The sequence below is a fragment of the Schistocerca gregaria genome, chromosome 2, assembly GCF_023897955.1.
Source record: "Schistocerca gregaria isolate iqSchGreg1 chromosome 2, iqSchGreg1.2, whole genome shotgun sequence".
In the NCBI taxonomy this organism is placed as follows: domain Eukaryota; kingdom Metazoa; phylum Arthropoda; class Insecta; order Orthoptera; family Acrididae; genus Schistocerca; species Schistocerca gregaria.
In genome coordinates this window covers 592,197,709-592,219,494 of record NC_064921.1, presented here as the reverse complement: position 1 = coordinate 592,219,494, position 21,786 = coordinate 592,197,709, and the positions used below count along the sequence as shown (strand labels likewise).

The 21,786-nt window shown below is 37.8% G+C and overlaps 1 protein-coding gene across 3 annotated transcripts in view; it reads left to right on the top strand.

Annotated features, from left to right (window-relative positions):
• The window catches only part of LOC126334148 (cleavage and polyadenylation specificity factor subunit 1), a 382,681-nt gene that overhangs the window by 118,616 nt on the left and 242,279 nt on the right, over positions 1–21,786 (top strand). For all 3 annotated transcript variants that reach the window (XM_049996806.1, XM_049996803.1, XM_049996805.1), the window contains exon 2: positions 5,298–5,502. In XM_049996806.1, the coding sequence (XP_049852763.1) occupies positions 5,334–5,502 (169 nt within the window). In that variant the 5' untranslated portion in view covers positions 5,298–5,333. The remainder of the gene's footprint in view (positions 1–5,297; positions 5,503–21,786) is intronic.

Sequence of the window (21,786 nt, the reverse complement as noted above, 5' to 3'; positions counted from 1 at the left end):
GGTCAATGACCATGCAACAGTGCATCCATTTATTCTCTACTTTAAAAATGTGAAAGATTAAGTTTGCAATTTTCATTCTAAGTGACTATTTGGAGCACAAAACTTTGGCTGTACATGTGTCAACAGTATGTAATAAATTACACAAAAGAAAATTTTCCCAAGGTTGAGAAGCTGATGGAAGTGCTAGTCAGTATAAGAACAAAAAGAATTTTTTTAATCTGTGCAACCACAAATTAGACTTTGGGTTGGAGGCTGAATGGCACTTTTTTTTGCATCTTGCCAAGGGTAAAAATGCATGTGATGGAGTAGGAGGTACAACGAAACATGAAGTAAGTAAAGCCAGCCTACAAAGACTAAAATTGGCTGTAGTGATTCCTCTCTTTAAAAAAGGTGATAAAAGCGATGTAACAAACTATCACCCAATATCCCTATTAACTACCTTCTCGAAAATTCTTGAGAAACTCATACACGGGAGGATTGTGGATCATCTCAACTTCCACAGTATCTTAAGCAAAAATCAGTTTGGTTTTCGTGCTGGTCTTTGTACCGAACAGGCAATATTCTCTTTCAGCAACCAAGTTTTGGAAGCCATTAACAAAAAAATGTCTCCAGTGGGTATTTTTTGTGATCTTACGAAAGCCTTCGACTGTGTAAACCACCAAATTCTTTTGAAAAAGGCAGAATACTATGGTTTAGGTGGTACTGTTGGCTTGTGGCTGCAATCGTATCTGAAGGATCGGAAGCAGACAGTAATGCTAAATGGCTCTTCTGGAAAACCTGCCTTGTCTGAGTGGGGCACAACAACATGTGGGGTGCCTCAAGGCTCCGTTTTGGGCCCATTGCTGTTCCTCATCTTCATCAATGATCTTCCTCTTTGTTCTGAGACAAACAGCAAATTTACCCTGTTTGCTGATGATACCACAATTCTAATTGATGATTTGATAGATCACAATCTTGAACAAACTACAAATACTGTCTTTAATGACATCTTAAATTGGTTCTCCTCAAATGGTCTCTCACTCAATGCAAATAAAACTCATTATATGAGGTTCCATACATCACAAAGTAATCTTAATGAAATTAACATAAAATGTAGAGATCAACCAATACAGAAAGTTGAAGATACAAAATTCCTGGGTGCTTATATAGACAGTAAATGTAATTGGTCAGTTCACATTCTACATCTATGTAAGAAACTTAGCTCGGCAACATTTGCATTACAGGTAATTTCTTCAGTGGCTGAAGTTGACGCCATTAAGGTTGCCTACTTTGGCTACTTCCACTCATTGATGTCATATGCTATCATGTTCTGGGGGAACCAACCACTTGCAAAAAAAGTTTTCACCGTCCAAAAAAAAAAAAAAAAGCAATCAGAATAATGTGTGGGGTCCATCAAAGACACACTTGCAGGCACTTGTTTCGAAAGATAGGTATCCTAACAACTGCCTCACAGTATATTTTTTCCTTGCTGACCTTTGTGTGCAAAAATTATTCTATTTACCAAGACAACAGTAAATTCCATGGCTATAACACCAGAAACAAAAACAATCTACATGTCGAAATGAAACGTTTCACTCTGGTACAAAAAGGAGTTTACTACTCCAGCATTAAGCTGTTCAATGCTCTCCCACTACATATCAAATGTGTTCATACAGAACTGCCAAAATTTAAACAAGTTCTCAAAGATTACCTGACAGAGAGATCTTTTTATACTGTGGATGAATATTTGAAAGAAAGTGTACATCATTACTAAACTTAATGTGTCTAGAACTAGTTCAATTGATTTTATTGAGCATTTGAGCATAATCACAGTTTTTGCAACAACAAATTGGCTGTACCTGTATTTACTCATGTAGGCCTAATGTCTGATTTAACCTTGTGCTCTTATTTGTAACCTTTATTTGAAAATTTTTTCTGTTAAATATTTGTTATGTTATTTAGCTGACATTGTATATATTACTGTATTTATAGTATGTCTTACTTAGACTATGTACAATTTGGCATTGAATTGCCCTTGTATTTATTGTAAGTTTAAATTGAAACCTGTACAATTTGACACGTTCCATATCCTTGTGATTGACTCACTAACTGGATCTACGGAACATGAAATAAATAAATACCAATCACAGACCAAATTCTCACAGTACAGGACATATATGTCTTTTGCAAGGATAATATTAAAGGCATTACCTCTTTTCTGGTCAAGAAAGAAGAACTGGTTCTGCGTATGAAAACAACACTTCAAACCAGATTTGAAAAGTGTATAGCAGTGAAAGGAACAAGGCATTTCCAGAAATTCCTTGGCATTACAGGAAACTTAGTTCGATGCTATGCAACGTCAGAAACCAAAATTTATGAGGATCATTGTTTCAGTAAAATTACATCTCTGTCTTTAACGTTGAATGACATAGTGGCATGTGTGTATGATGGGCAGTGGTGGCTTGCAAAGGTTGAAAGAATAAGTTTGGAAAATAATGATTTTTTGTGCATTTTTACCACCTTGCTGACCCAAAAACATTATTCAAGAAATCTTCTAGTGACAAAGTTTGGATACCAGTGAAAAATGTTTTAAGGAAACTTTCAGTGCTTGAACTTACCATAGCAACTGGGAGGTCTTATTCTATACCACAGAAGCTGTCTGAAGAAATAAGTGTTCTTAACATTCGCCACCGGCTTAGAAACACTCGCATCTTGAAGGATGTTAGTTGAAAATATTTATTTTTAGGGTGTCAGAATAATATAAATGTTAATTTCAGTGATGTTTCCACTTTTTGTATATAATTCAGTACCTTACTTTAATAGTAATTTATTATATCCCGCCAATATCACATTAATAGGCAACAGCCATAAGGTCAGTTGTAGAGTAATGTGAATTATCTCATTTTCAAAAATTCATATCTTTGTTCACAGTCAGATGTCAACATTGAAATTTTTACAGTACTTTGCTATTTATAGGCGTACAAATTGTACAGAAATCGTATTTTTATATTCAGTCTTGCCTGAGATAGCTAACCCAAAACTTTACAAAAAATTAAATTTTCAAATTTCAAAAATTAAAAAAAAGAATAAATAAAGGAAACATTTGTGCATTCTTGCTCTATATGAGGCTAGTAATGTATGTTATCTAACTATAGGAAAAAATAGACTCTCATAAATCAATCCTTGTTTGTTATTTTTTGGGCCTAAAAAGTGGTTTTTTGAAAATTTGGATACCAAACTTTGGAGGTCATTTTGACTGGCTATTTTTGAATTTAGGGTATTTTGTGTAATAGATAATGTTGTAGCGGACACTTTTCTAAAAACAATTATGTCAAGTGCAGTGTTATAACTTAATCCAGTGCAAAGATATTCATATTTTTGCTAATGTCTCTAAACTGAAACATCATTGTGCGCTTACAAATGAAAATGACCACCATTCAGTAAAGATGAAAAGTAAATTTTTTTAAACACTGTTTTGAACTTCTCAATTATAGGGTAATCACATGTTTGTTGTTGTGGTCTTCAGTCCTGAGACTGGTTTGATGCAGCTCTCCATGCTATTCTATCCTGTGCAAGCTTCTTCATCTCCCAGTACCTACTGCAACCTACATCCTTCTGAATCTGCTTAGTGTATTCATCTCTTGGTCTCCCTCTACGATTTTTATCCTCCACGCTGCCCTCCAATACTAAGTTGGTGATCCCTTGATGCCTCGGAACATGTCCTACCAACCGATTCCTTCTTCTGGTCAAGTTGTGCCACAAACTTCTCTTCTCCCCAATCCTATTCAATACTTCCTCATTAGTTATGTGATCTATCCATCTGATCTTCAGCATTCTTCTGTAGCTGGTAATCACATATAAAGAAATTAAAATATTTAAAAATGGTGAAGCAACCAACTTAATTTTTATTGGACCACTCTATTTGGATTGACTCCCAAAGTAGTTTTGAACACTTTTGATTTAGCATTAGTGTATATGATTTGTGAATGAAGACAACTAATAAATGATCACTGTATCTGAACAGTTTTGTAATGCGAGCAATTTACCAGATTTGAAATTCATGTTAGTAATGTTGTTCTCATCTTCAGTTGAAAGATTGAATTGCTGCAGCTCTCCATGCTACTCTATTTTCTGCAAGTCTCTTCATCTGTGAATAACTACAACAACCTACATACCCCTGAATCTGCTACTGTAATCATCTCTTGGTCTCCTCCTACAATTTTTACTGCCTATACTTCCCCCAATACTAAATTGGTGATCCCTTGATGTCTCAGAATGTGTCCTATGAACAGAAGCCTTCTTTCAGTCAAGTTGTGCCTCAAATTTCTTGCTTCCCCAATTCTATTCAGTACCTTTTCATTAGTTACGTGATTGCCCATCTAATCTTCAGCGTTGTTCAGTAGTACCACTTTATGCTACAACCATTACTTGTGTAACTTGCATATTTTCATGATTGGTCTTTTGATTACTGACATGGCTTTTATAAACTGTTACGAAGTGAAACACTTGGAACTTTATTTTTTGTTGTTTCAGTTTCCATCAAAACAAATATTCATAATGTAGATTCAATACCATTCTTTGTATATGTTAAATGTTTCTTTTGAAGTAACGGTTAGCATATTAACTGACATAGGAAATTGGACAGATAAAGAATTACAGTCAGATAATTCCACAAAAAATGTTTTATTATAAAGTGAGGGAAGCAATAGTAGATCAAAATGACTGAAAATTGTTATGCTGGAAAAGGTAATCACAGATCGGTTTAATGAGACCATTCTATTGAGATAAGTCATATATGGTTGTGAATGCCGTAGTGTAAGAAGAATGTTAGTGCAATTTTGTACTACAGCATTTACTCTTTCACAGTTACCAAAATAAACTCACACATACATATGCAGTAGCTTAAATGTATCTTGCTTGTGGAACCAAGCAGTTGACCAGTTTGTGTATTTCAAAAAAGCTTTATTACTGCCATTCTGAATCATTAGTGTCTTGTCATGTATGTTATAAGGTTACATAAAACAAGAGGGATACAGGTACTACTACTTCTAGCAGGAGGCTTTTTAGCTTGATACTGCAATTTATGTTAGTAAGAGGATTTAAGTTATTTATTCAGTCCAAGGTTTGATTAGCTTTATTAGCTTTCTGTGCTACTTGCCATGACACCAGTTTTGTTACCTTCAGGCTTTACTAGCTTTACTCCCATTTGAGAATGGTGTGTGCATTTTATGTAAGAGACTTCCTTTTGTATGATGTAAATTAAATTTTTAACAGTCTTCTGAAAGTGCAGTTATTGATTGGATTAACATATTTTGCAGGTATTTTTGAAACAAGAAGAAAGTAAATAAGTGAGAATGTTTTCCATATGTAAGTTAACTCATCCTGCCACAGCTGTGGAACATGCATTGACATGTCATTTTTTTAATAAGACTGAGAAATCTCTTGTGGTCGCTGGTGCCAATATTATCCGTGTGTTTCGATTGATTCCTGATGTTGATCCTAATTCAAAGGAAAAATTTACAGGTATGTAAAAAATTGTTTTCAGAGAGAGGTTCACTAATATGATGAAATTATTTTTACAACTGGTACATGCTGATGGCAGATAAGCTACATAAAACTAATTTTATGAATTATTTTGAGCTAAATGCATATGACTTTTTCACATTAAAATTGTTGATCATTTGCTGATGAGTAGTGCTGTAAACAAACTTCTCCCTGATCAGAATAAAGCTCCATAAATGTGAATGGAGGTATTATTTGTAATGAAAATTATGATGTTACTTCAAACTATTACATAAGCATGGAAAAGTTTCATTTTACATCATGGAGATAGTTCAGTTTGTTGCTTTTAGTGTTCATTTTTGGAAATGCAGATTGCTTTCTGTTGTGTGCCACAGACCAAATGCACTAGGAACTTTTCTCTATTTCAGGCCAAAAATAAACTCAACGCTTTTTCAGGAGATAATTGTCTTCTAATGCCACGTGTCAACTTTAATATCACCGACTGATGTGCCCCACCTCCCCCTCCCCCTTTCCTTCCTTTCATCTATTGATTTCCCCACACCTTATTTTCTCCTGTCACATACTATTGTTTTGATATTATGTCGGTAAAGTACTTCTTTATATTCTTATCTTTCATAATATACTGTATTTTCATTGTAGAATTTGATGCGCCATTCATTTTTGTGTTAACCTCTCATGGTGAGGGTTCACAGTTGTCAGGAATTTTTTGTGAAGGATATCATGTTTGTTGTTGATTGTAAAAGTGATTTATTTCATTGTTCCAACTTTGGGCTTTGCGCCATTTTCAAGTGGTTCTGCAAAAGATTTTACTTCAGCATGTGTCGGACATTAAAATCCACTGACATGTATGTATGACAGTGACATGTATACACATCGGAGGATTTTAAAGTCTGATATGATATGTACAAAAGCAAAATCTTTTGCAGTACCACTTGAAAATGGCCTAAAGGCTCAAATTGCTATACTGAAATAAATAATTTCTACTTTCAACGGCGAATATGATGTCCTTTAAGAAATAATTTTTTTTGTTTCAGGAGATGAGTTATGACAACATATCAAATATATCAGGAAAGTAATATTTGATTGGCTCAACTTTTGCTGTCAGAAATTTTTGCTATTGATCTGTGTGCATTCACTTTCAAGCTTCAGTCATTCTGAAGTAAAGTACCTACGGCATAATAACTACCTCAGACACTATATCAACCATCCACCAAAACAGCTCTCGTTAATATGTAAATTCACTATGCCTCTATGTAGTATTATAAATTAATTATATAATATTATAGAAGTATAAGAACGGTCTGAAATGTATAAATTGAGTATAATTTTTTGAGGCAGTGTAACTGACAGTGTGCAGATACCCAGGGATTATTCATCCAGTGTTTGACAATGAGAGCACTTTGTGACTTCCCACAAGCTTTACACATAATTCCAAATCTTTACAAAACTTCTCACTGATACCTCTGACGAAATGATGAAAGGAAAGGAGTTTTCACTTGATTTATTTTCTCTCTCCATTCAGTAAAATTTCAGCATTAGACATGACATTTCCATTTATTTCTTGCAACAGTTTGCAGACAGTATTCACATATAACACTGCTTTTTCAGCTACTAAATTATATCATTGTATGACACACAGTTAGTTTTGTGACGTCATAGACATTTAGATGAGTGAAAAATTAGCTTCTGCTTAAAATGGCTTGCAGTAAAACTTCAATATCAGTCTGACATTTTAATGTATTACTTCTTTAGTGCTAGCTGTATTTGCAGCACACTTCACGGGCAGTATTTACGTTTATATAACTGAATCTTTGTTTACAAAGTGTGACAGTTTATATGTAATGTATTTATGACAGAGAAATGAGTGTGTGACCAGTGGTGGGGACAGTACTACAGGTTACCCCAAAGTCATAACATAACACACGCGTTGTATTAACACACGCATAAATCCATGTGATGATGGAGATTTAAACCTTTGTGGATATAAACAAACAGAAACTTGTTTCATTCGTCATAAGTATTAATGTACGAGGGTCATTCCATAATTAAAGAGACAAATTGATGTGGAGAAAAAAGTGTTTATTTTTACAAAACAATACTTTTTCTGCTATTCAACATAATCCCCTTGAACATTTATGCACTTGTTCCAATGGGCTTTAAGATTCTTTATTCTGGCTGCAAAGAACTTTTCATGTCCTCGCTGTCCTGAAACCTCTTCCCACGTAATGCCTCCTTCACTGCACCAAACAAATGGAAATCACTAGGTGCTAAATCAGGACTGTAAGGCAGATGGGGCAGTACTTCCCAACCCATTTTGTCAATGATTTCATGGGTTAGTTGAGTAATAGGACGACATGCATTGCCTTGCTGGAGAATCACACCTCTCCTCTGAGATCCACGACATCTCTCTCTCATGATTGGCTTCACCTTGTTTAAAAGCAAATCTGAGTATTATTGGCTGTACATTGTACACTGCTCTTCAAGACAATTACAGAAAACTGCACCTTCAACATCACAAAATACCGTCACCATGACTTTTCCTGTTGATGCTTGGGTTTCGAATTTTTTCTTGAAAGAGGAGTTGGTGTGCTTTCACTCCATGCTTTGTCTCTTTGATTCTGGCTCATAATAGTGAACCCAAGTTTCACCACAAGTTAAAATTTTGTTGAGGAAGTGCTCATTTTCTTCTTCATAATGTTCCTTTAGCTCTGTGCACACAGTCAACCTTGTTTCCTTGTGTAGCTCCTTCAACTCATTTGGACCCATGTTTTGCGGTACTTCAGCATGTTACAGACAATGTTATGAACTGTATCAGAACTATCAGGAACCTTATCAACTATAATTTCCACGATCACAAGTCGATTGACCCGAATAATGTCATCAATTTGACTTTCAAGTGAGGGAGGAAACTGCAACAGGTCGGCCAGAACGGTGTTCGTCTGTCACTGAGTCGCAACCATTTTTGAACTGCTTTACCCACTTGAAAATTTGCATGATTCATACGACCTTCACCATAAACTCAATACATTGCCTTCAGCAACTAAAAAACAAATAACAATGTTTTTCAACTAATGTGGACGTTTCAAGCAGACTCACCATCTTGAAATGTATTTTTGAGGTTATAAACAAAACAATGTTGATACATGAGCTGATCATGGCTAATCCCAGTGATAGCAACATAAAATCTTAAAAGTCCCAAACTTGCCCTACTAACAGTTTTTTCCCCAGAACAATTCATCTCTTTAATTATTGAATGAGCCTTGTAATATATGAAGCCTATGTGTGTTATTACCAACTTACATTCAGTTGTCTACCTTTCCAGTTCGTGTGTATGCATTCTGGCATGGAAATAAATATGGAATACAATTTGTTATTAATTTTCCATAACAATAATTTTTGTTTGGAGAATGTGATTACATTTCATGAACATCAAAAGTTTTTTCGCTGTTTCAGTAGCAATATGCTTCCAAGTAAGTCTAGTATGTTTTCACAGTTTACCCGTATTAACATGTGTCTGTCGTATTACCAAGTTCAGTTGGCTGATACAACTAATGGAACACAATATAACTATTTTGACAATGTTGTCTCATTAAAGTGCCTTCCATATCTTTAACTGATACTTTATCAGTTTATATTCCCAGGATGTATAAATATGAATTACAAGTACTAATGTGACCTGAAGCATCAGATATTTTGCAGTATATCCCATATTTGTCATAAAACTGCATTCTATATTTACTCTTTGAAAGTAATGAAATTATCTCAAAGATTGCAGAGCAAACCCCCGAATGCACATATAATCAAGTAAGCACGACTACACATTACTATTGCATCACATTTCTGAGAGCAGATATGACAATTGCTTGTTATACTAAGTATTTGAATGATCACTCATCAGTATAACTAGACTGAAAAATGCTCATATCATAAAAAGATGAATCTCTTCTGGTCAGAGTTAGGTATGTCAACAGGAACCAGCTATTTGACTTATCTGGCAGCTTCCAAGACATGTAAATCAAAATTTCTTGATGTTCTTGAACATTTTTACTTGTTAGTATTAATACCCCTGTCATGTAATTTAATGCAATGTGTCAAATAAAGTAATATGATACATGATGTCGTCATCCCCCCCCTCCCCCCCCCCCCCCTTTTCAACATTTTTTTTAGCTATTACATGTATGCTCTTCAGCCATGTCATATACAATATTGTTTACTGTGGCTGGTGAATATTATGATGTTTGGGCACAGGATCTAGAACTTTAGCCTATAAATCGCAAGATACAGGTGTGTCAGCACCTTACACCTAAGAGAGCACACTGCACTGGGAAATAGGTTAACTCATAAAAAAGTGTGAATGTAAGAGGTTTTGGTTTAAATGTCCTTTAAGCTGTCAGATAAAATGAATTCTTAATCATCCATAACTCAGCCCATGGCATATTGGCCATTTTTGTGTTGTGATGGGCGAATTTTACATTTTGGTCCCCAACTTTTACTCTACCATAATCTTGACATTAGAACACCATAGACCACCATAGACTGGCAACTGATGTAGATTTGTGTTGACTGGTGTGACAGCAGATCCATTATTGGTCCTTGTCTTATGAATCATGTTGCCGGCCGCGGTGGTCTCGCGGTTCTAGGCGCGCAGTCCGGAAACGTGAGACCACTACGTTCGCAGGTTGAATCCTGCCTCGGGCATGGCTGTGTGTGATGTCCTTAGGTTAGTTAGGTTTAAGTAGTTCTAAGTTCTAGGGGACTGATGACCACAGCAGTTGAGTCCCATAGTGCTCAGAGCCATTTGAACCATTTGAATCATATTGCTTATTTCTTGGCAGCAGATGAAGCTTTTACAAAACAACTGGATGACCATTAATTATATGTTTTATCTATCTTCTTACAAAATTTGAAATTATTTGCACAAGTTTGAAACATGCAAGAGGTGCGAATAAAAAATCTCACAAAGAACTTGTTTTTATGCATGTGAAATCCAAAAGACACTAGATTTTTGAAAACAAGTTTTCAATTTTATTGCAAGAATACATTTTTTACTTGTTTGAATCACTTTAAAACCTTTTCCACACATTCAGTTACCGTAACAATGATTTTTACACATTACATTTGCCATGACTATAATCCTTTGTATCTAAACAATGGATAAAGGTTATTGGCTAAGAAAAATTTCATTTTGACTTCATCCATTTGTCTGCTTTAGTGCAAAGTTTGAACTTATTCGTACAAGTTTAGAGGATAAAAGTGGCATGCTTCAAAAGGTCCCAAAGAAATCTGATTTTTTTTCATGTATTTACATGTAAACTTTGAACAGTGCACCTAAAAATTGTGCCATTAGCCGAGCATTAATTTCAGCCAAATTAACATCTTTTACACAAATAATTAAATTGTTTGCACAATTTGCTTGGGTGCCAGCTCCAGTTGTTCAGACTATGCCTAATATACTGTAACACAGCTACGGTAAGATAGGTGCTCGAATGGCTATACAAGTGGCTGATGGTCCGGGCTAAACCATAAACTTTTCATCTCATGTTCCTAGCACCAGTAGGAACCAATCACTGAATGCGCCCCCTCCCCCCCCCCCCCCCCCCTCCCTCCCAGCTACAGTTCTGCGTACAGCCTTCACAAACACATTTGTTACAGCACCTCTGCGCTGTACCGATAGTATTTGAACCACAGTCAATAAGTATCATAGCAGGTTGAAATAGTGCACTCCTCAAGTTGTTTGTTGTTGTGGTCTCCAGTCAGAAGCTTGATAACTATACTTCATTCATCATAATAATAAACTTGATGCGAACAAACACAAACGTGATTATTAGCCAGCAGCCACAGCACATATATACTGGTGTTATTACTCTATTGGAAGTAGATCCTACTTGAGGATTCGGTACATTGTTACTGTGTTACTGTACATGAAACTTAGAGATAGTTTAATGTGTGCCATCAAAGTTATTCTCAATCATACTTTTAGTGATGAAGTTTTTATTTCAAAAATCGTGTATGGTTGCAGTCTGTAAAAACTGTGCAGGCATTAGGTGTACACGAGTGAGCGTTCGGCTCCGAAAACCCATATTGATGATGTTTTGTTGGATTGTTTGCATGCTTACATTTGTTGATGGCCCAGCATTGAAATCTGTAACAATTTGTGGAAGGGTCGCATTTCTGTCACGTTGAATGATTCTCTTCAGTTGTCATTGGTCGCGTTCTTGCAGGATCTTTATCTGCTTGTAGCGATGTCAGAGATTTGATGTTTTTCAAGATTCCTGATAGTCATGGTGAATGGTGGTATGGGAAAATCCCCACTTCATTGCTTCTTCGAAGATGCTGTGTCCCCTCACTCGTGTGCTGACTGTAACACCATGCTCAAACTCAATTAAATCTTGAAAACTTGCCATTGTTGCAGCAGTAACTGATCTAACAACTGTGCGAGACACTTGTTTTATATAGGCATTGCTGACCGTGGCGCCGTTTTCTGCCTGTTTACGTATATCTATATTTGATATACCAGTTTCTTTGGCACTTCAGTGTATAATCAGTTTGAAACTTTCCAGTCTCGAAGCAGCTTCCTCTTTCATTCTTTTCCTCTTGTCCTTATATTCTCCTACTATTTTTCCTTCTCTTATACCTCTCGCTGTGGAGGGGGCGGGAGGGGGGGGGGGGGGTATTCAAAGGAAAACCCAACACCCTCCACAGTGGGACCATAGATTGGTTCCATTGAAAAATAATCACAACATGCCATTAAGACATTTATCCCACTGGGAGACGAAGTGATCAGTTTATCTTTTGTAAATCATCATCGGTCACTGACTGATCCACAACTGCACCTACTCTGCATTTCGTTGTCCGACTGAAATCGATGTCCATACATGTCTTTCTTCAGGTCACGGAAGATGAGAAAATCACACAGTGAATGATCCGTCTTGTATGGAGGGTGTTGTAGTGTTAAGTGTTTCCCAACGTCATTGCTGAACCGTAGCCTTTGTCCGATTGGCATTTTGGGTGTGGCCGTTATCATGCAACAGGATGGTCCTGTCCGATAGCATTCCTGGTGTTCTGACGTTATGATGTATCTCAGTTTCTGCAAAGTGTCTTCATGTTGTTGTTGTTGTGGTCTTCAGTCCTGAGACTGGTTTGATGCAGCTCTAAATGCTACTCTATCCTGTGGAAGCTTCTTCATCTCCCAGTACCTACTGCAACCTACATCCTTCTGAATCTGCTTAGTGTATTCATCTCTTGGTCTCCCTCTATGATTTTTACCCTCCACGCTGCCCTCCAATACTAAATTGGTGATCCCTTGATGCCTCAGAACATGTCCTACCAACCGATCCCTTCTTCTGGTCAAGCTGTGCCACAAACTTCTCTTCTCCCCAATCCTATTCAGTACTTCCTCATTAGTTATGTGATCTACCCATCTAATCTTCAGCATTCTTCTGTAACACCACATTTCGAAAGCTTCTATTCTCTTCTTGTCCAAACTATTTATCGTCCATGTTTCACTTCCATACATGGCTATACTCCATACAAATACTTTCAGAAAAGACTTCCTGACACTTAAATCTATACTCGATGTTAACAAATTTCTCTTCTTCAGAAACGCTTTCCTTGCCATTGCCAGTCTACATTTTATATCCTCCCTACTTCGACCATCATCAGTTATTTTACTTCCTAAATAGCAAAATTCCTTTACTACTTTAAGTGTCTCATTTCCTAATCTAATTCCCTCAGCATCACCCGACTTAATTCGACTACATTCCATTATCCTCGTTTTGCTTTTGTTAATGTTCATCTTATATACTCCTCTCAAGACACTGTCCATTCCATTCAACTGCTCTTCCAAGTTCCTTGCTGTCTCTGACAGAATGACAATGTCATCGGCAAACCTCAAAGTTTTTATTTCTTCTCCATGGATTTTAATACCTACTCCGAATTTTTCTTTTGTTTCCTTTACTTCTTGCTCAATATACAGATTGAATAACATCGGGGAGAGGCTACAACCCTGCCTTACTCCCTTCCCAACCACTGCTTCCCTTTCATGTCCCTCGACTCTTATAACTGCCATCTGCTTTCTGTACAAATTGTAAATAGCCTTTCACTCCCTGTATTTTATCCCTGCCACCTTTAGAATTTGAAATAGTGTATTCCAGTCAACATTGTCAAAAGCTTTCTCTAAGTCTACAAATGCTAGAAATGTAGGTTTGCCTTTCCATAATCTTTCTTCTAAGGTAATGCGTAAGGTCAGTATTGCCTCATGCGTTCCAGTATTTCTACGGAATCCAAACTGATCTTCCCCGAGGTCGGCTTCTACTAGTTTTTCCATTCGTCTGTCTGAGGGTATTTCGCCTGTCTCGTACATCTTGCTCACCGGACGGTAGAGTTTTGTCAGGACTGGCTCTCCCAAGGCTGTCAGTAGTTCTAATGGAATGTTGTCTACACCCGGAGCTTTGTTGCGACTCAGGTCTTTCAGTGCTCTGTCAAACTCTTCACGCAGTATCATCATCTCCCATTTCATCTTCATCTACATCCTCTTCCATTTCCATAATATCGTCAAGTACATCGCCCTTGTATAGATCTTCTATATACTCCTTCCACCTTTCTGCTTTCCCTTCTTTGCTTAGAACTGGGTTTCCATCTGAGCTCTTGATATCCATACAAGTGGTTCTCTTTTCTCCAAAGGTCTCTTTAATTTTCCTGTAGGCTGTATATATCTTACCCCTAGTGACATAAGCCTCTACATCCTTACATTTGTCCTCTAGCCATCCCTGCTTAACCATTGTGCACTTCCTGTCGATGTCATTTTTGAGACATCTGTATTCCTTTTTGCCTGCTTCATTTACTGAATTTTTATATTTTCTCCTTTCATCAATTAAATTCTTCTGTTACCCAAGGATTTCTACTAGCCCTCGTCTTTTTACCTACTTGATCCTCTGCTGCCTTCACTACTTCATCCCTCAAAGCTACCCATTCTTCTTCTACTGTATTTATTTCCCCCATTCCTAACAATTGTTCACTTATGCTCTCCCTGAAACTCTGTACAACCTCTGGTTCTTTCAGTTTATCCAGGTCCCATCTCCTTAAGTTCCCACCTTTTTGCAGTTTCTTCAGTTTTAATCTACAGGTCATAACCAATAGATTGTGGTCAGAGTCCAGATCTGCCCCTGGAAATGTCTTACAATTTAAAACCTGGTTCCTAAATCTCTGTCTTACCATTATTTAATCTATCTGATACCTTTTAGTATCTCTAGGGTTCTTCCATGTATACAACCTTCTTTTATGATTCTTAAACCAAGTGTTAGCTATGATTAAGTTGTGCTCTGTGCAAAATTCTACCAGGCGGCTTCCTCTTTCATTTCTTTTCCCCAATCCATATTCACCTACTACGTTTCCTTCTCTCCCTTTTCCTACACTCGAATTCCAGTCACCCATGACTATTAAATTTTTGTCTCCCTTCACTACCTGAATAATTTCTTTCATTTCATCATACATTCCTTCAATTTCTTCGTCATCTGCAGAGCTAGTTGGCATATAAACTTGTACTACTGTAGTAGGTGTGTGCTTCGTATCTATCTTGGCCACAATAATGCGTTCACTATGCTGTTTGTAGTAGCTTACCCGCTTTCCTATTTTCCTATTCATTATTAAACCTACTCCTGCATTACCCCTATTTGATTTTGTGTTTATAACCCTGTAGTCACCTGACCATAGGTCTTGTTCCTCCTGCCACCGAACTTCACTAATTCCCACTATATCTAATTTTAACCTGTCCATTTCCCTTTTTAAATTTTCTGTCCTACCTGCCCGATTAAGGGATCTGACATTCCACGCTCCGATCCGTAGAACGCCAGTTTTCTTTCTCCTGATAACGACATCCTCTTGAGTAGTCCCCGCCCGGAGATCCGAATGGGGGACTATTTTACCTCCGGAATATTTTACCCAAGGGGACGCCATCATCATTTAATCATACAGTAAAGCTGCATGCCCTTGGGAAAAATTATGGCCGTAGTTTCCCCTTGCTTTCAGCCGTTCGCAGTACCAGCACAGCAAGGCCGTTTTGATTATTGTTACAAGGCCAGATCAGTCAATCATCCAGACTGTTGCCCCTGCAACTACTGAGAAGGCTGTTGCCCCTCTTCAGGAACCACACATTTGTGTGGTCACTCAACAGATACCCCTCCGTTGTGGTTGTACCTACGGTACGGCTATCTGTATCGCTGAGGCACGCAAGCCTCCCCACCAACGGCAAGGTCCATGGTTCATGGGGGGGAGTGTGTTCATACTGTTGCAGATTGATTTTTATTTCATATTTGAGGAACCCAACGAGCAGAGGGCCCCTGCAGTGACAGGAGGAGGTTATTACAGTATGACCTTACCAGAACTTGTTTGAACAGCTTTGGATTTCTTTTGTGGAAGAGGTGTGGATGTTTCCCTGGTAGCTTTTCTGCTTGCCCTTGGACTCGAAATGCTGGTGCCATGTGAGGTCCTGATGAACTCCTTATTCGTCTCTGCATAACTACTGCAACCTATATCCTCCTGAATCTACTTGCTGCATTCATCTTTTGGTCTCCCTCTACAATGCTTACACACCCCTCCCAGTTCTCCACCCCCACCCCACATACACTTCCCTCCAGTACTAAACTGATGATTCCTTGACATCTTAGTGTGTGTCCTATCTACTGATATCTTCTCTTAGTCAAGTTGTGCCACAATTTCTTTTCTCCCAAGTTCTATTCAATACCTCTTCATTAGTTATATGATCTACCCATCTACTGTTCAGCATTCTTTTGTAGCACCATATTTCAAAAGTTTCTGTTCTCTTCTTGTGTGAATTGCTTGAAGGTAGGTGCGTCAATTTTTATTGTCAAAAGTAATAACACATTCAGAGGTGAAACAATACTGTAAATATGATTACAGCTGGATTCAATTACAATAGTGTGTAATGATTTTCGAGGATGCAATTAGGCAGCAGCCTAATAGTACAGCTTTAATTGCTGTGGTTGAAGTGAGCAGTGATCGTATTTGCAGTCTTGCTTCTTCTCTGAATGTTTTATTAGTTTCAACATTGTAAACTGATCCAGTGACTTTCATCGATCCACCTGCCAAGCCGCTGATTAATTTTTAAAAAATTTTATACATTGCATTTAAATGGAGATTGCTTGACGAGACATCTGTGTGGTTTTCATTATATGTATGGAGTGAAGAACCTTATTACAAATGTAAATGAACCCATCGTTTGGTGTTTTAATTATGCCGCTGTACTGTGTGGAAGTAATAAAAAAATAACTCCTATATTGTAAAAGCTGTGTATGTTTTTGAATATATCAAATTGACTTAATTATTATTATTTCTTTATATTAACATAACACAAGATACTTGTTTCATGTCATATTGGAAAAGTTGCTTGCTTTGACACATGTTACATGTCGATTCCAACAGTCGATATCTGCCTCCGTGAGAGTTGCACCTTCTATATACATCGCTTGCTATGTTCTTCCATATTACTGAAATTTTTTGTTTTAATAGTTAAGTCTGTGTGTTTTGGATACTGATATTGTTGCATCATTTCAAAAACTGCTGCATCTTTGTCTGTTCTTGATAGCATGAATGGATCATTTTATAAACTGCACACTTCTTCTTGAAGATGAATTCTAACACCTTCAAGACTAATTTTCAATGGATTGTTAAAGAACATGATATCCAATTCTAGAGATTTATATCTTGAAAATTTTACTTCCCTGTATTATTGTTTCAGTTCACAGCAACTTGGGAAATGACATAAATTTTCCGTCTTTATTCACAAATTAAACAACGCAAGTTTACATGAGAATCTATTAATATTTGTACACATACCAGGAATAGTGTGTTTCTTTCCATCCAAATGCAAATTCAAATTATTTAAATGATTTGTAAAATCTGTTAGGAATGCTAATTTCAATACAAAATGCATTTATCAGCTTATTTTCAAACACTTTAATATCCAACACATGTCCATATTCTGCCTCAACATTTTCCAAAGTATATCTAAATTTTCGATGAGATAGTGGTCAGTTTCCTCTTTGTATTATATTCATAATTTTCAGTACATCTTTCATTGTGGCCTGCATTCTGACACATTTCCCACGTAGCGCCTCCTGATGAATATTCAGCGGAAAGTTAAACAGTTTATTCAGTTTTTTCTTACTTGACCAACGGAGCCATTTGTGTTACCGACTGTAACTGATGCACTGTCGGTGCAAATTGAAGAGTATTTTTCCAAACCATCAATTATATCAAAAAAGTACCGAGCGAGGTGGTGCAGTGGTTAGCACACTGGACTCACATTCGGGAGGACGACGATTCAATCCCGCATCTGGCCATCCCGTTTTAGGTTTTCCATGATTTCCGTAAAATGCTCCAGGCAAATGCTGGGATGCTTCCTTTGAAAGGCCACGACCGACTTCCTCCCCCTTCCTTCCCTAATCTGATGAGACCGATGACCTTGCAGTTTGGTCTCATCCCCCAAACAACCCAACCCCTTCTCAAAAAAAGTAATTGAGTAAAAACTGTTCAGTCAGTACGCTCATCCACACACAAAGAATTACATTGACAGTTTGCAATTAAATTGTGTAGTTTAATTTTTTTATGTTTCCATCTATATCAAGAATTTGACTTTTTACAGTGTTTTGTGTGAAAGCAACTGTCTCAAACTGTTCAGAGGCATTGTTGTAACCAAATGCTTTTGCTGTTCCTGTTGCGCATTCTTTCATGAGTACACCATCACTGAAGCATTTCTAAACTTTTGCCAATTTTAAGTATAAGGGCTATTCAGAAATTAGGGAACATTTTGGCATAAAAAAAACTAAGCATAAGAAATACATTTTATTATATACATCTGAAAGAGCAACTGACGTACTACTTTTCCACATAGTCACCAAACACATTGAGGCATTTATCATAGCAGTGGACAAGCTTTGAAAGACCTTCGTCATAAAATTCTGCCGTCTGAGATTTCAGCCAGTGAGTTACGCCCGCCTGGAGTTCATGTCTTCATCAATGCGCTGCATTGCAAGCCAGTTTTTCATCTTGGTAAACAAGTGGAAGTCGCTTGGTACGAGATCGGGGCTGTAGGGCGAATGAGGGAAAATTTCCCATTTGAATGAATTAAGGAGTTCTTTAGTGCAGTTTGCCGTGTGAGGTAGGGCATTGTCGTGTAAAAACAAAATTTTGGATGTCGGTTTCCTCGGTGTTTGTTTTGAACTGCTCTTCTAAGGTTGTGCAAAGTTTGGCAGTATCGGACAGAATTTATGGTTCCTCCACGTTTGAGAAAATCAATAAGAAGCACACCTTGGCTATCCCAAAACACTGTCGCCATCAACTTTGTTGCTGACAAGGTTTGCAAACATTTTCTTGGATTTTGGGGTGACCTTGTGTGCCCCCACTCCATGGACTGCAATTTTGTCTTGCAATTGACTTGTTTCACCCAAGTTTCATCACCGGTTACGATTCGAACCAGTAATGAATCACCACATTTGTGGTAGACCTCCTGAAATGTCAGGGTTGCCCCCATTCGCTGTTCTTTATAATGCTCTGTAAGCATTTTGGGCACCTATCGTGCACCTAATTGTAGCCTAGCTTTTGAGTGACAAGTTCAAACTACAAAGTCCGTGAAACTTGTGGAAAAGAAAGCGAAAGGTCCGTTATTGTGAAGCAACAGTTTTCACGAATTGTTTCGTCAACTTTAGCGACAAGATCGTCAGTCACAATGCTCGGGCATCCACTCTTCTCTTCATCATGAACGTTGGTTCGACCATTTTTAAACCGAATGCACGATTTCTGGATCGGACATACACTCATTACATTGTTTCTGTACACTTTGCACAGTTCACGATAAATTTCTGTAGGTTTTAACAATACGCGAGAAGGAAAGTTGCTACTCACCATATAGCGGAGAAGCTGAGTGGCGATAGGCACAATAAAAAGATTCACACAATCCATAGCTTTTGGCCATTAAGGCCTTTGTCAGCAGTGTACACACACACACACACACACACACACACACACACACACACACACACACACACACAAGCGCAACTTGCACACATGTCTGCAGTCCCAGTGAACTGAAACTACACTGTAGTGTACACTGTAATGTAGTTTTAGCTCTCTCAGACTGCAGATGCGTTTGCAAGTTACGCTTGTGCGCGCTTGCGCATGTGTGTATGTGTGTACTGCTGACAAAGGCCTTAATGGCCGAAAGCTATGATTGTGTGAATCTTCTCTCGTATTGTTACATTCCATCCTGAATTTTCCATTGTTTGATTCTATAGGTTTTAGGTTTTTTGCCAACAAAAACCTTATCATAGACCGCACCTCACAACTGGCGGGATTTTCAATTGCGTAGCACATTTAAAATTCGAATATTGAAAAAACCAGATGCGCAGAGACATTCCCGCTGTCGTGGATGGATGTCGACTGAGCTGTCGAGCACGCACATACCAAAATATGCGCGATCGGCACATGCCAAGCAGCGTTTGATGGAAACGTTCCCTATTTTCTGAATAGCTCTCGTGTAATACTGCATATGATATAGTGAAAACTCTTCTCTATAAGACTAGAAGGTTTAGTCAACTCTTGTACCTTTTCCCTAAATTTGTTCACTGAAGCTCAGAGTTTGTCATGAGTCTAACATCTGTGTGTTGCTTCATGGAGCGAAGAGGAATATCGAGCAAGATTATGTCCTTCGTTTTGGCTTAAACAATTTTTACATATTAAAAATTGAGTTTTTTCATTGGGCTTGTGAACAAATGAGTAGTTTGTCTCGGCATTGAAAACAGGGTTTTCAGTATTCTTTCTTATTGACATTCTTGAGAATTGTAATAGAAAAATAGCTGCAGTTGTAACGAAAGTGAAGACCTGAATAAAAGTGCAATATTAGGAAGAGTAAATCTGAACAAAACACTGAGAGCAAGCAGGCCAATGAAATAGCAGCGCCTCTTTGAAGTTAGACAGCCAGTGAGTATGCGAGGGACTATGCTTTGAGGAAGCAGTTGAAGAAATGTTCCCCCCCCCCCCCCCCCCCACTCGATTGCTGATAAGTAAACAAACCAAAGGCTTGGACGTGGTTGTGATGCCAGTGCATGAATAAAGTCGGAGGGGGTGTAGCAATCACTGGAGGGGAATGGCTTGTGTGTGATGCTTTGCCAGTATCCTCCATTTCAAGACACTCTCCATTCCTTTCAACTGCTCTTCCATGTCTATTGCTGTGACTGACAGAATTACAGTATCAGCAAACCTCATAGTTTATATTCCTTCTCCTTAAAAAAAAAAAAAAAAAAAAAAAAAAAAAAAAAAAAGTTATCTCCAAATTTTTCTTTGGTTTCTTTTACTGCTTGCCCAGGATAAAGACTGAATATCTTTAGAGATAGGCTACAACCCTGTCACACACCCTCGTCAATGCTTTCCTTTCATGCCCTTCATATCTTGTAACTGCCTTCTGCTATCTGTACAAGTTGCATATAACCTTTAACTCTCTGTATTTTATCTCTCCTACCTTCAGAATTCCATTGTTTATTCCAGTCAGTATAAAAGTAGACTTGCCTGATTAAGCTGATCTAACGTTCCATGCACCAACCTGTAGAATGACAGTCTTGTTTTTCATGATGACGTCTTCCTGATTATTCCCACCCAGAGATCCAATGGGGGGCTTTTTTACCTCTGCAGTATTTTACTCAGGAGAATGCCATCATCATTTAACCACAGCATGTCTTTGGAGGGAAGGTGGTGGAAAACACGGTTATAGTTTTCCCTTTTTTTCAGCCATTAGCAGTACCATCAAAACAAGGCTGTTGCTGTTGGCTGATGTTACAAGGCCAGATCAGTCAGGCATTCAGACTCTTGGTGCTGCAACTATCTAAAAATCTGCTGCCCCTCTAGAGGAACCACATCTTCATGTGGCTTGTCCAGACACCCCTCCATTGTAGTTGCAACTACGGCATGGCTATCTGTATCATTGAGGCACACAAGTCGCTCCACACAGCCAATGCCCATGGTTTATGTGGGCTGTTTGTGATTTATATCGTTACAGAAATACCTCAGAAAGAAAATATTGTCACTGACAGAGTATTTGAATTGTGTAAACTGCAATTTGTGTATATAAACTGCTCTCTTAACAAGACCTTAGATTCCTTAACAAAACAAATGGATGTGTAAGCACTTGAGGCAGCTGGTAGCCATGAGATGACTCATTCACTGAAGTGTAGTTGTGCCTTCATTTTTCCAGTAAGAAAGCAAAAATAAAATTAT